Below are 14,251 nucleotides of genomic sequence, written 5' to 3'. Positions count from 1 at the left end.
TTTCCTTTATGACAACATCAACAACTAAATGGATTTAATCCAGGCACATCACAAACACCATTGATAATCCAAAAGATCCTCAGTTCTTCCTTAACAGTAGAATGTGGAGTGCCAATTGACATTCACACTTTATGTAATCATGCTGGGATTATATTATTCTTAGCATACATTCCCAGCGTTTTTGCTCATCCCTCCCAGGAAGCCAGCCTCTCCCATCATGATGAGGCAACAGAGCAGGATTTGGGGGTGAGTAAGGACCAACGGGATCTTATCTAGGTTATTCTTGTAAAGGCTTTAGATCTTTGCTGTTGGAAAAATGTATGGCAAAGTTGTCTTCCCTCACTTTTGTTAATTTGATTTTTAATTGGAATTGTGAGAGCACATGATTTACCAGGCTAACTATTTGCAGAGGACAAACAGTATACATTGGTATGCATTAATAAATATGTCTTGATATACATTGGTATACATTGTATACATTAATAAATATGTCTTCCCCATCAAAATTAAAAACACTTATTAATGGGTTTGGTATTTTTTCTGTGTGCAGTATAAATTGGTCTCTAACACCAAACTTATGAGTTTGGAAACAACTACAGCATACTTTGAAATGAGACTCTTCTGGAAAGTTACAGTAATGCACAGAAAAAACAACAAAGCTTGGACTAGAATATATCTCAGAATTTAAATTTTTATTATAATTTCTGTTCTTTTGTTATATAGCAGTGATGGCGAACCTTTTAGAGACCGAGTGCCCAAACTTCAACCCCAAACCCACTTATGTATCACCGGGTGCCGGGTGGGTGTGGCTACAGTGGTCATGGCAGACGGGTAGGCGTGGTCAACTCGATGTTGCTCCTGGGGAGGGACACCTGTGGGGGCCAGGCAGGGATGGGGAAAATCCAGGGGGTCTCTGGCGGGTGGGGCGGTGGGCAGGAGGCTGGTCTGGCGGGGTGAGGCGAGGCAAGGCGAGGCAGGGCGGGGGTGCCATTGTCACAGGGTGAGGCAGGGGCTGGCACCATCAGCCCCCGCACAGAGGCCAGCAAGCGCATGGGTGCTAGGATGCATCTGGCCATGTGGGACCTCGGCGATTTAGCAGGCGGCTGGTTGAAGAGGACAGTTGCCATCTCCGGGGCATGGCATGGTTGCCCACAGAGAGGGCTCTGAGTGCCGTCTCTGGCATGCGTGCCATAGGTTCGCTACCACTGTTATATAGTATTCATAATTATAGATCAATGATCTTAGCTTTTAAGGAAATTAATAGTGTAAAAATCAATGTTTTCATACTAATAATGTATATCATACATGGCATTGCTTTATATATTCCAAACATGTATTTTTAGAAAATTGGTGCACTATTTTGCAGTCACTTTTTTTTTTACTCAGGAAATGTATTGTCTAAGAAAGTTTTAGTTTTCAAAATTTTCCAGTTTTTCCATTCTTTCTTAGGTTATTTAATGGTAAGTTTTACTGATTAGAATTTGCTCTCACACTTATCATAATTTGTGTGGCCCACTTTATAAATTTAAGAGTTTAACATTCCAGTTATTTCGGTTAATATGTAATTTCAGCAATATTATAGAGACATTTTTTAAGCAAGTCAAACTACTGCAACATTAGCAAGATTGTGATTATCATTTGCTAAAACATAACGAATGGCAGTGTCTTTAGTTAATATCTTTCATGATTGTGTACTGGACTTTCCATTTATTATTCCATAAGTGCTATTATTATGCCTTTCTCTATTTTTAATAAACATAAAAACAGATGGTAAATAGAATTTGTTACTCAAAGATTTTTTTTCCTTTAATGACCCTGTAATCCCTTGCATCAGGGTGGACTCAGGGCGACTGAATGAAGCTGAGCGCTTACTAGCCGGATGCCCTTCCTGATGCCTACGCAGAACTCACAGCAGACATTTTCTCTTTGCACCCAGAAAGAGAAATATCTGCTGCTACCTAGGATTGAATTCTCAGCCTCCTGATTGTGAGGTGAGAGCTCCACCTCTAGGCCATCATACCACTCCTGCTATTCAAAGAATATTAAGACAAAATATCTCCTTTGGTATTAAGTAGTGCATCAGAGTACTTCCTCAGTACTCCTTTGGAGTATTATTGAAGAAAGAATATCACAAGAAGATAGTTGGGATTTCAGTTGTCTCAGTGGGTGCTACACTTTGCCCTCCAGTTTTCTTCTGCTTGCATGTTGTTACCATGAAGATTTGAGATGGTAAAGTTATAATGTCACCTGACTGCCCTTTAAGTAAAAAAAAAAGGCAACAAAAAGAAATCTTTTAAAGCAGCGATGAACTATTTCTGACTTCCAGATGTTCAGTTTTTATAATGTCACCTGACTGCCATTTGAGTAAAATTAGGCAAGAGAAAGACATATTTTAAAACATGGATGAGCTATTTTTGATTTCCAGATGTTCAATTTTAATTTCTATGAGCCTTAGCCAGCATTATTCCTGGTAAAAAGTAATGTGAGTTACATTCTAAAGGAACTGATTTGCTCTTCTAAGCAATGGTTTTCTTGAAAGAAATTAAGAATGAGTTAAAATTTAAAATATTTGCCCCTTAAAAATCCCACTTTTATATATATAAAGTTACAGCGCCACTGAAAAAAGTGACTTATGACTGTTTTTTCATACTTACGACTGTTGCAGCATCGCCATGGTCTTGTGATCAAAATTCAGATGTTTGGCAACTGACTCACATTTATGATGGTTGCACTGTCCCAGGGTCATGTGATCAAAGTTTGTGACCTTCTGATAAACAAAGTCAATGGGGAAGCCAGATTCACTTAACAACCATGTTACTAACTGCAGTGATTCACTTAACGACATTGGCAAAAAAGGTCATAAAATGGGGCAAAATTCACTTTACAAATGTCTCACTTAGCAACAGAGATTTCGGGCACAATTATGGTCATAAGTCGAGGACTACCTGTACATAAGGCTGCATTGCATGGCAAGCAAAGATAATTTGTGATACTCAGTATAGATAGAAAGGCTTCAGTGATTACAGATCAAAGTCTAAAATGTGATTGCCTTGTCCCCAATCTTATGTTTTTATTCAATGATTGTTCGCTATCTAATTCTTGTAGTTTGTTTCAGCAATGGTAACAAAGTCTGTTCTCCAGTCAATCTGGCTGGATATTTCAAGGAATATTATTTGAGTATACAAAAATGTCCTATGTTATATGTTACAGTTCACGAAGAAAAATATTTTTGGCTTGAACTGCTGAGGAAAGAATCTTCTTTCCCTGGCATGATTTTGGTCTATGTCAAAATTGCTCTTGCCTTGCTTTTAAAAGAGAAAGTGGTGGGTATTTTTACAGAAGCTATCAGGGCCAACCAGCTGTGTCAGGCCGTGTTGGAGAACATGAAAGAAATGACAGCTAAAATATACACGGAATCATGGCAGAATCCAAGATAGGGTTTAGATGCTACTTGGATGGCAATGGCGTATAAGCCCAGGTAATACAGCACTAAATAAATAATTGTTGGCTCAAGGAAGAAACATGTATTTTGTTCCAGAATGCTTAGGGTTTTTTTTTCTCATAATACATAGAGTTGGAAGAAAACCCATAGGCTGCTAACTATAACTCTCTGTTATGTGCAAAATCTGAATTCCAAGTAAAGCATCCCTGACAGATGGGTGGATATTCATGAACATATCCAGTAAAAGGAAGTCCATACCGCTTTGGGCAATTGGTTCAGTTGTTAATCTACTCTTTTAGAAAAAAATGACATATTCAACACAAGTACAGTGGGTATTGCTAATAAATTGTTTCTATTTTTATCTAAAATAGAGTCCATTCAGGACATTCCTGTGATCCCTACTCTTGCTACTGCCTACAGTCTTGTCTTTTAATATTTTGCAAAAGCCTTACCAGTGATGAGGAGCAAACCATCCTTTCCTAAAATTTGCTTTTCATTATTTTCCAAGCAAGATACAGTTTGCTCTTTAAACAAAAGCATTTCCTAGGTTTTTTTTCCCCCCGAGTGCTGGGTAAATGCCCTCAAAGGGTTTTACAGAGAACAGTTTTTAGCTGCTCATGTCTTTCTTAGTAATCATGATGAAGCAAACAAAAACAAAAAAATATAGTTGATGTGCATAAAAGTAGGCCTCTGCCACAATCTGTTGAAGAAAATCTATTGGAAAATGGGGCAAACTGTAAATCTGGGCAGTAACAATATAAATGTTCTCCGTACTTAGCAATAGTTGTTTTCATTACTCTATTTAGATATATCCTTTAGACTGGGGGTTCATGGCCGAGTACCGGGCTACAGCCCATTCAGAACTGGGCCACACAAGCAGCATGTGAGCGCTCATGCTCAGAGCTCCATTTGTGCGTAAATGGAGCTGTGATCGCACACACCTTCTGCTTGTGTGGAACCATCCTCTCTCTCTCCCCCTTCCCACTGGTCCGCAAAGCCAGAAGTGCTGGAGACCCTTGCTTTAGACAAGTCTCACATGTCAAGGCCTTCATTTTCTGAATCATGTATTTGTAATAAAGCTGGCATTGCAGCTCATCCTAAGTTTGTGAGTAATTCTGAAATGATTTAATGCTGAAAGTTATCAGTCAGGAGATAGGAAGTTTCTATATACTGAGCCAGCTACAGGTAGCCCTGAACTTACAACCATTCATTCAGTTTGAAATTACAGCGGCACTAAAAAAAATTAAAAATGGCATATGAGCATTTTTGATTGTTGCAGCATCCACGTGATCACGTGATAAAATTTGGACGCTTGCAACAGGCATGTATTTATGACAGTTGCAGTGTCTCAGGGCCATGTGATCAAATTTGCAACCCTCTGACAAGCAAAGTCAATGGGGAAGCCATGTTACAAATTTAAAAACTGCAGTGCTTCACTTAAGAACTATGGCAAGAAAGATCGTTCAATAGAGCAAAACTCACTTAACGAGTGTCTTGCTTAGCAGTGGAAATTTTGGACACTATTGTAGTCATAGGTTGAGGACCAGCTGTATTCTAGCTAGTCCAATTTTGTCAAAAGTGCCAGTAATATAGGAAGATTTCAGGCAAGAATTTTTCCATCTGTTCTTTCAGATGCCAAAATTGAACCTTCTCCATGCAAACCTTAGATTCTTCTCTGGCTGTACTATATCTATTTATATATTTATTACTAGCTGTACCCGGCCACGCGTTGCTGTGGCTCAGTCTGGTTAAATTTACGTCCAACAGATGGCGCTGTTTTTCAAAAAAGCATGTTTTTACCTGTCACAGGTGTGACATCTATATAATAGTAGGTATATAAAAACGCGCGCGTATTCGAATGCAACATTGTGTCAAAATTTCAAAGCAATGGGTGAAGAACTTTCGGAGATTTAAGATTTTGAACGAATGAACATTTACATTTTTATTTATATAGATTTCTTTAAAGTGCTCAAAATACAGTTTATTATAATGATACTTAATATTACTGTGATAGCAGTTTTTACTGATGCTCTTTTGGTCATTACTGAGGACAAGAATGCAAAAAAAATGTGCAGCCTAAAATCCATTTTAAAATATTTGTGATAATTTATTGATTTAATCTATATCTTAGTACAAGAAACCCATACTCACTATAACACTGATGTATGTTTATTAGTTATGCATATTATCCATACTACCCATACTAATAGTTTTTTATTGTATGGATATATTTATAGTATGCACATTCTAGCAGACCTCTTACAAAAAAAATACATAATTCAAATTAAATAAAATTGATATGCAAATAAGATAATTAGTATTATAGCTGTATGACTCCTTAATTTTCACCAGGGAGTAAATATATATAAGTCCAAATCTCTGAATGAGCTTACACATGTATTGAAAGGTGCATTTCAATCCTGGGCGTATTATTACTTAAGTTAGTATTAGTTATGTTAATTTAAATTATTCTCATTGCTGATTTCAAAGGCCAATGTGTTGTCAATTTCTGTAATTAAAAATTATTCTCTTGATTTATATCAAAGGATTTTGGCTTGTAAAAGTGAAAAAAAGCAGCTTTCTGCTCATTCAGCTTGATTAAAACAAGTGTTGCCTTGTTAATAAGCTTTCTCTCAAGATACAAGATTTTAATAGGCTTCTTTATGCTACTAAAAATAAAATATGTCACTCTCAAAAACATAATGTATATTTTACCCTTCTAATGCATATGTTCTACTCAGTCACATAGTAATTTGTAGAGATAATGGTAAATAGCAAGTGGTTTGAATATGAAGGAGGATTCTGATGAATTTTCAAGGAACAGAGTGAGAGACATCTGTCACTCTTACAATGCATTTGGAAGAGAGAATATAGACAATATGACAATTGGGGGGGCGTTAGAGGCAAAAAGAAATTATTCAAACATGCAAAAGGTGGAAAATGGGAAGGGCAGAATGAGCATGGTATAAAATAAAATACCAACTGAAAAAAAAGATTGATTTTCATGCATACTTTCATAGAAATAGACTATATAAAATATGAAGATAGTATGCTCATATGAATATATATGATATATTAATAAAATGTTAACAGGAAAAGACAGTGATCCTGATGGTGTCCCCAATTTTAAAGTATCTATTAAAAAGTGGTAACTTCTCACAGATTTTATTCTTAATTTTTAAAACAACAATTATCTTCTTACTTCTTTAGGAGTTAGTCCAACTGAATTAATAGTATATGGGTAGATTTTGGTCTCACATACACATACCCACACAAAAGAATGCAGATATGGAATAGGGAGTCCCTTAGAAAACAGCTACTTAAAAATAAAGTACTTCTCCAATGCGTCAGATACAGTATGATTATATGATTACCTATAGTCAAAGCGAAAATGGCAGAAATACTAAGATATTATACAAGATGTGACTTGCAATCTATTGTCCACAATAAATTATATAAATAACATTTTCAGTAAAGAATACCACTTTCTATAAATTAATAATCAAATGTATCAATTTTAAAATGTTTGTATCGCCTAACTATTGTATGGGCTGGGCTTGATGGAACAAAAAAATCAGATTTTTGGCAATGGTTTGGAATCAACTGGGCTTTTGTTGATATTAAGGTGATCTAATAGCTCCCTAAAATGTTATACATTTTAGGAGAAGAGTAGAAAACCCAAGTTTGATGGGGGAAAAGATAACAAAAAACTTCAACATTTATATGAAATAGATGGATGAAAACAGTTATGGTTTTTTTTACCTAGCTATGGGGCTGAGATGGATAACAATATGACCTATGTGTTTGTGTGAAGGCTATAGTTACTTCTGTTTGTGATCACAACCATTGCCAATAATCACAGCTGTATCCACAACGAGATGAAGTATTTATATAACCTTATGATTCTGCTGTATATCCAATTATCATTGAAGTTACATTAAAATAATTGCTGGAATGTTATAAGTTTTAGTATAATCGTAAAATGTCAGAGAAATAATGACAGATATCAATAAAAGGACACAATAAAACAATTTATTTGCATTAAGGCCAAACTAGTAATAGATAGTCACTGATAGAGTTAGTGCGAAAAAAATGTAATAAATAGTTGCAATTTGAGTGGTGACTGCTAAATAAATCTCTTCCTTTTTCATTAAGTCATTTTTCACTGTTTGGGACCAATGAACTTAACAATGATTTACGTTAGGACATGCTTGGATTTAGAAGAAAGAAGCAAAAACATGAAGATAAATGATGCTATAGCACCTTAAGGGGACCAAAAGTATAAGCTTTGAGCCAAATGTGCTGCTTAAAATCTCAAATCAGCTATTAACCTTGAGGCAGACTTATTTAATGAAAGCTACAGTTTTACCAGTTTTAATACATTTTCTGCAATTCGGTGATAATACAATTAGGATACATTAGAGAATCCGTTAGAAACGTTGTGAAGGTCAGTGGGTGATTTCTTTGCAAAAAATAAAGGAATATTTTCATTTGTTTTTAACAAGATGGCAATCAGGAAAAATTGATTGTCAGCAAAGGAAAGAAGATATATGTGGAGAAAGTAATGAGTTGGGCTAGAACAGAGGGTGGTTTGTTTCTCTTGAAATGCCCACCTGGATTCGTTCGTTCGTTCATTCATTTGTTCGTTCATTCATTCAGTTTGAAGGCTGCCTAACTCCACAGTAACTCTGGGTAGCTTACAATTAAAATTAATAAATATATAGAAGAAAATAATACCTACCTAGCAACAAAGCTGCCTGGAAGACAGAACCAAAAACCAAAATGGTTTGGCTACACAGCATACTGCCCTAAAGCTTGGGAGAACAACCAGGTCTTCAACAATTTGTAAAAATTCAAAAGGATAGAAGCAATACCAGATCTCCAAGAACATATCATTCCAAAGGACAAGAGAATTGCAACTTACGATGCAACAGGAGTGTATGCTCATACTGTGACACACCCATCACTTCCACCATGTTATTCCAGGCCAGTTGTAGTTTGCAAATGGTCTTCAAGGACAGGCCCATGTAAAGTACATTATAGTAGTTCAATCAAGACATGACCAAGCCAACTGCTTGAAGAGAAGTTTAGATGTCAAAACTCTGATTCAGATTCCATAGCCTGGATACATTGGGTATAGGAAACTGTCTCTTCCCTAGACAGTTCTTTTTGTGTATGTGGTGTGCATCTCTCTGTTCTTTCTTCAATAATTAAAAGAATACCTGACCTGCCTCCTGACAAGTATATCTTGTCAGGAGATAGGGCTGGTATTCTTGATCTCTTTTTCCTGATCAGAATGAAGTTACTGTAGGTAAAGAAAAAGGAGAACTGGGCAGGAGAAAGAGACAGAGCTGTGTTAACTTATATAAAATCACACAGGATAATTGTAGAAAAGATGAAATGATAAAGACCTTTTCAATCTACTAACTTGATACACAGTATAATATGTCTCAGTATAGTAGTGATAGCAGAACCTCCACATACTGGGCCAGGACTTTGACAGCATCATGTCATTGGCTGGGAGTCAAGATGTATAATTGAGTATCAGCAGATCAAAATATAATCCTTTTTTTTTATTCTTATTTTGCTTTCAGCCCTTTATAAAATACATATTGCCTGTGAGAGAGTGAGGAGGGGATGTCACAAAAACATCTTCAGGGCTGCTCTTAGAAATATTCTAGGCATCTGATAGATAACATTGTTCAAATTTACTCAGAGATACTCTGACTGGGCAGGTCTGGTCAAGTTGGCTAAGTCATAGCGTTGTCCTTTTATCTGGGAAATATTTGATCTTGTAATACCCAAGGAAGCGGAAATATTCCTTTGGGTTGTTAACCATCCACCTGTCTTTTCGATCCATTTCTCTCCTGGCTGGTTGAGACCTTCTAGTTGGTGAGACATGGTCAGGTCCATGCTATAGACAATTCATGTTTGAATGAAGTTAATGGTTCTGCCTGCTGTGAAGGTAATCGTGTATTCAAGAAGCAATTGCTAGATTCAAATATAATAATAATAATAATAATAATAATAATAATAATAATAATAATAATAATAATAATAATAATAATAATAATAATAATAATAATAATAATAGTACCTTGTAGGTCTTCCAGTCCAATCCCCTACTCAGGCAGGAAACTCTATACCATTTCAGACAAATGGTTGTCCAGTCTCTTCTTAAAAACTTCCAGTGTTGGAGCATTCACAACTTCTGGAGGCAGGTTGTTCCACTGATTAATTGTTCTAACTGACAGGAAACTTCTTACCATTGTTACCGTGGTATTCAGGTTTAAAACTCAGAGGGCCCAGGAGAAAGCAGATTACCCAGATGCTTTCAGTCTGCTTTTGTGCCAGGCTATAGTGCATTTGCTAAAGACTTCTGATAGGATGAGTGTTGTGATCATCTGGGCTCAGCAATATGCCCTCTTGGAGCACAACACAAAGAAATGTCCTATGTTAATGGAATTTGTGAACAAAAACATAAAGCAAATAAAGGCCAAAATGGGGTAAAGAGAAACACTGAACCTTTGATAGATGTCCTAAAACAAATGTCTATGGTGATGAAATATGTGCAGAAAAATAATTGTTTCAATTTCTGTTGAAATTTAGAAGGACTGAACCTTGTAAAAATAGGTAATGACAGACTTAAATTGCACTAACAAAAACAATAACAAAAAGAAATGTAATAAGTATAATCTCTAGTTTGTGTTAGCCAATATTCTCAATCCTCAGTACCTGGGTCAATCCTTAACTGTTAAAACAAAAATTGACTATGACATGGTTATTCAGCAAGCATCCTTCCATACTGTCAATTATAATGAATTTTGTGCCTAAAGATGATCCATGTTTGCTTTTAATATAATGCTGGAGCAACCTAACATTTAAGGATACTATCTTTGCTGGATTGGAAAATTGGAAAATATTTTATCCTTCCTACCTTGACCCCACCCCCACTTTTCAAAGAATTCATTCAAAAGTGAAAAATACCCCCCCAAAGTCTGAATAAATCTCAATACAGGGCAAGTATGCTAAATTTCTTGTGCTGATTTGGCTGTAATTGTGCATGTATGCATGTATGTAATATGTTCAGTATGTATGCATAGAGATAGAAAGATTATAAATAAAGAACAAAAATGTTTCAGAAATTATAAACAAACACAACAGAAGAATAACCTGAGAGAATAAAATGATATCTGTCTAACACTAAGTGGGGGTTTTCCATGAAACATCTGTTCCTATATGGCTTCTGTGACAGCCTCAAAACCAGTATGGCCTATAGCAGTGGTGGCGAACCTATGGCACGGGTGCCAGAGGCGGCACTCAGGGCCCTCTCTGTGGGCACGCACGCTGTCGCCCCAGTCCTAGGCCTTCAGCTGGGTTTTATAAAACCTTTTCGCTTTAGGCCTCTGCCGCCGTGTGCAAAAAAAAAAAAGGTTCAATCAATCAGTCAATTTCAACTTCTCACGGAAAAAAATGATCTCGCAAAGTTGGAATTGATTGATTGAACTTTTTAGTCCCACCCAGTCTGCCGTTACCCCTGCAGCCACACCCATCTAATGGGCCATGCCCACCCAATGGGCCACGCCCACCCGGCACCCGACCATGCATCAGTGGTTTTGAGTTGCAGTTTGGGCACTCAGTCACTGGCCTATAGCCATAAACTCCAAAAATTGACCATTAGGTTAAGTTAGATTAATACTAATTATATTTACTTCTTCAGGAGGCAGATCTGTTAGAATAAATCAAGGTCTCTAATCCTTTCTTAGATTAAAAAATGTGCCATGTCTAACGCTCTTTCGTTCCATATTCCGTTAGATTTCAGAAATAATATATTAGGGGATTGCAGTTTACCAACAAATTTCTGAGGATCCTCCAAATATTTTTTTCTTTAATAAATACGGAGCTTTGAGATTTTTTTAAGTGCACCACCAGCTCAAGAAGATATGATATTCTTAATTAATATGTATCCTGTCATGTCCTTTATCTGCTTAGAGAATTTACAACCAACACAGCAGGTTGTGAATGTTTAATAGATTCATTTTCAAGAAAGAAAAGGTCAGCATTAGCATAAAATTCTTGTAAGATTTCTGACACAAATGTTCTGCTTTGCAGAACAGGTGTTGCTAGAAAAACTAAAATCTGCCACCAAAGCTAAACTATCAAGTTTATTCTCTGTATTAAGAGCGTTCTGGTAATGAGAAGTATGTTATACCTACTTCTGTTACATTTACTATACTGAAACACATTACAGTCTCTGTGAGTTGGAATAGATTTTGTCAGTTCATATTTTCTACAGTCATGTGGAATTTAATATATTCTAACTAACTGGAACATTAATATTGTTGATACTATGTTTACACAGCTCTGTATTTCTCTCCTTTCTTACTGTCCCTTTTTTCTGCTCTAGCTTCACTCAGACCAGGACAAAGGAGACGGATCTCTCAAGTACATCTTGTCAGGAGATGGGGCTGGCACTCTTTTTGTTATTGATGAGAGAACAGGAGATATTCATGCCACAAGAAGAATTGACAGAGAAGAGAAAGCTTTCTATACCTTGCGTGCCCAGGCTATTAACCGGAGAACTCTCCAACCAGTGGAACCTGAATCAGAGTTTGTCATCAAAATCCATGACATCAATGACAATGAGCCAACATTTCCAGAAGAAATTTATACAGCAAGTGTTCCTGAAATGTCAGTGGTTGGTAAGTATACCATTCACAAATGGAAAACAAAAGAATTGGTGGATCTTACTGTAAATTGAGGTAGTTGGAAGGGCTAACAGGTTCTCCAAAGGTCACTTCATGTGATCAGATTATATAATTTACTAAATAACATGATAAAGGTTTTTTTTCCTGGTTTTTTCTAGTTGGGTTGCATGTTATAATATTTTCCTGTGTGGTGGTATTCATTTGATGTAAAAAGGAATAACATTTAACATCTCAACTTAGCCTTTTTACCAATAGCTTAAATAACAATAAGAATAAGATTATGGCATAACTGGCTGTGGTGATCCCAAATTATCGTCACACTAGGTGCCATACCAAGAAGCCTTGGACGACATGTAGAAAACTTGTGCATTGACAGTATTTTCATCTGTCAATTGTAAAAGGCCACACTGCTTGGATCCATGCATTTATTACACCAATACATTATGGCATCCTAGGTTCTTGGGAAGAACTCAATGCATATAAGGCCAAAATCAGCTATAGAAATAACAGCTGTGGCTTCATGTTGTTGTGAACAAATAATGATAATATTAATATGAGGAAAGCTATGTATTATATTAGCATTGATAAAGTCACCATCATTCAATTTCAAAAGATATTGGGACAATATCTTTAACACCATCAAGCAATATCTGCCTATTCCAGATCCTTGGAAAGAAATTGATAGGCAGATAAAAATACCAAATCCATTTTAAACACCTTGCTGACTTGTGTGATAAACCATAACATGAGGAACTATCAGTAGACAAAGATTGCTAGCATTGAAAGTTGTGCTCACAAAAGACCTACACCTATAAAGAATAAGGCTCTTGCAAGACTAAATTAACCTCTATCAATCACACAGAGTAGAATAGCGGTGTTTACATAAGAACTGGGTATTGAAATTAGAAAACCAAAATCACAATCCCAAAATGGGGGTTCATACTGCCATGATAAAGAAATTACTGTAAGATCAGATGCAAGTACTTAAAAAAAGTGTTAAAGAGTGAAAACAGAAGAATCATGAAAAGCCTAATATAAAACATTGGCTAAGCACCAGGAAATTGAAGAAGGATGGAAATTATAAAGCAATAAATGATAGCAAGAACTAGGAAAATTGAACCCTATGAGGCCCAAATCATTTGTTTTATACAAAATCAGCTACATATTTCAGTCGGATCAGAGGAGACTCTACCAAATATAAATGACAATAGATATTCTGAAAATGGAAAACCAAACAAAAAGGAAACAATCCAGTTTTGGAAAGATCTGCGGGAAACTCTAAAAGACTATAATAAGAATGTTGAATGGGTGTAGAACACCAGGAAACTATAGGCCAATAACATGCTTATTTTCAGTGTTTTAAGTTATTTTCAAGCATAATAGCAGGAAATATCCAAGGTTATTTAGAAGAAAATAACAGCTACTCAAGAAAACCGAAAGGAAATATAAAGAAAAGCAGAGGCACAAAAAAATCAGCTTGTGATCGATACATGTACATATAGTCTGCATTGATTATAAAAAGGTGTTTGATTCATTACCACATTGATTCATCATTACATGTTTGGAAACAGCTGTCAGTTAAAAACAATAGAATATTATGGGCTTATCAACATTAGGAAAGTCATCTTGCAGGGTGCTCATTATCACATTTATTATTTGACATTGCTACTATCCGACTTTCAGTGATTTTTGAAGAAAAAAATATTGACTGTCAAACAGCAAAAAATGCTAATAAAATCTCAGATTTGCTTTATATGGATGATCTGAAGCTTTGTGGAAAATCAGAAATCAAAATCTTGTCACTGACAAATACTCCAAGAATTTTTAATACCAATATAGAAGTGGAATTTAAATGAGAAAAATGTCCCTCCATAGCAAGAAAGAAGAGTAAAATCACAAGGAATAATGGAATTGAAATGCAGAGTGGCAAACCCTCAGGAACCATCAGGATGAAGACTGCTGTATCTAGGCATTTTACTATTGGATAAAAAAAAGTGTGGATAAGTTAAAATATGAGTAATGAAAAATATATCCAAAGAGTGAAAAAAGTGCTAAAGACAAAATTGAATGGTGGAAATACTATCAAAGCCATCAATTCCTG

The 14,251-nt window shown here is 35.9% G+C and overlaps 1 protein-coding gene across 1 annotated transcript in view; it reads left to right on the top strand.

The window, feature by feature from the left end:
* Positions 1–14,251, top strand: part of LOC107282946 (cadherin-10) — a 92,049-nt gene that overhangs the window by 38,011 nt on the left and 39,787 nt on the right. The window contains exon 2 of the mRNA XM_015810784.1: positions 11,850–12,144. Coding sequence (XP_015666270.1) covers positions 11,850–12,144 — 295 coding nt within the window. The remainder of the gene's footprint in view (positions 1–11,849; positions 12,145–14,251) is intronic.

Source organism: Protobothrops mucrosquamatus, unplaced genomic scaffold, assembly GCF_001527695.2.
Source record: "Protobothrops mucrosquamatus isolate PMUCROS unplaced genomic scaffold, P.Mucros_1.0 scaffold20, whole genome shotgun sequence".
NCBI lineage: Eukaryota > Metazoa > Chordata > Lepidosauria > Squamata > Viperidae > Protobothrops > Protobothrops mucrosquamatus.
The sequence above is the reverse complement of the archived record's forward strand: the minus strand, read 5'-3'. Positions and strand labels throughout refer to the sequence as shown.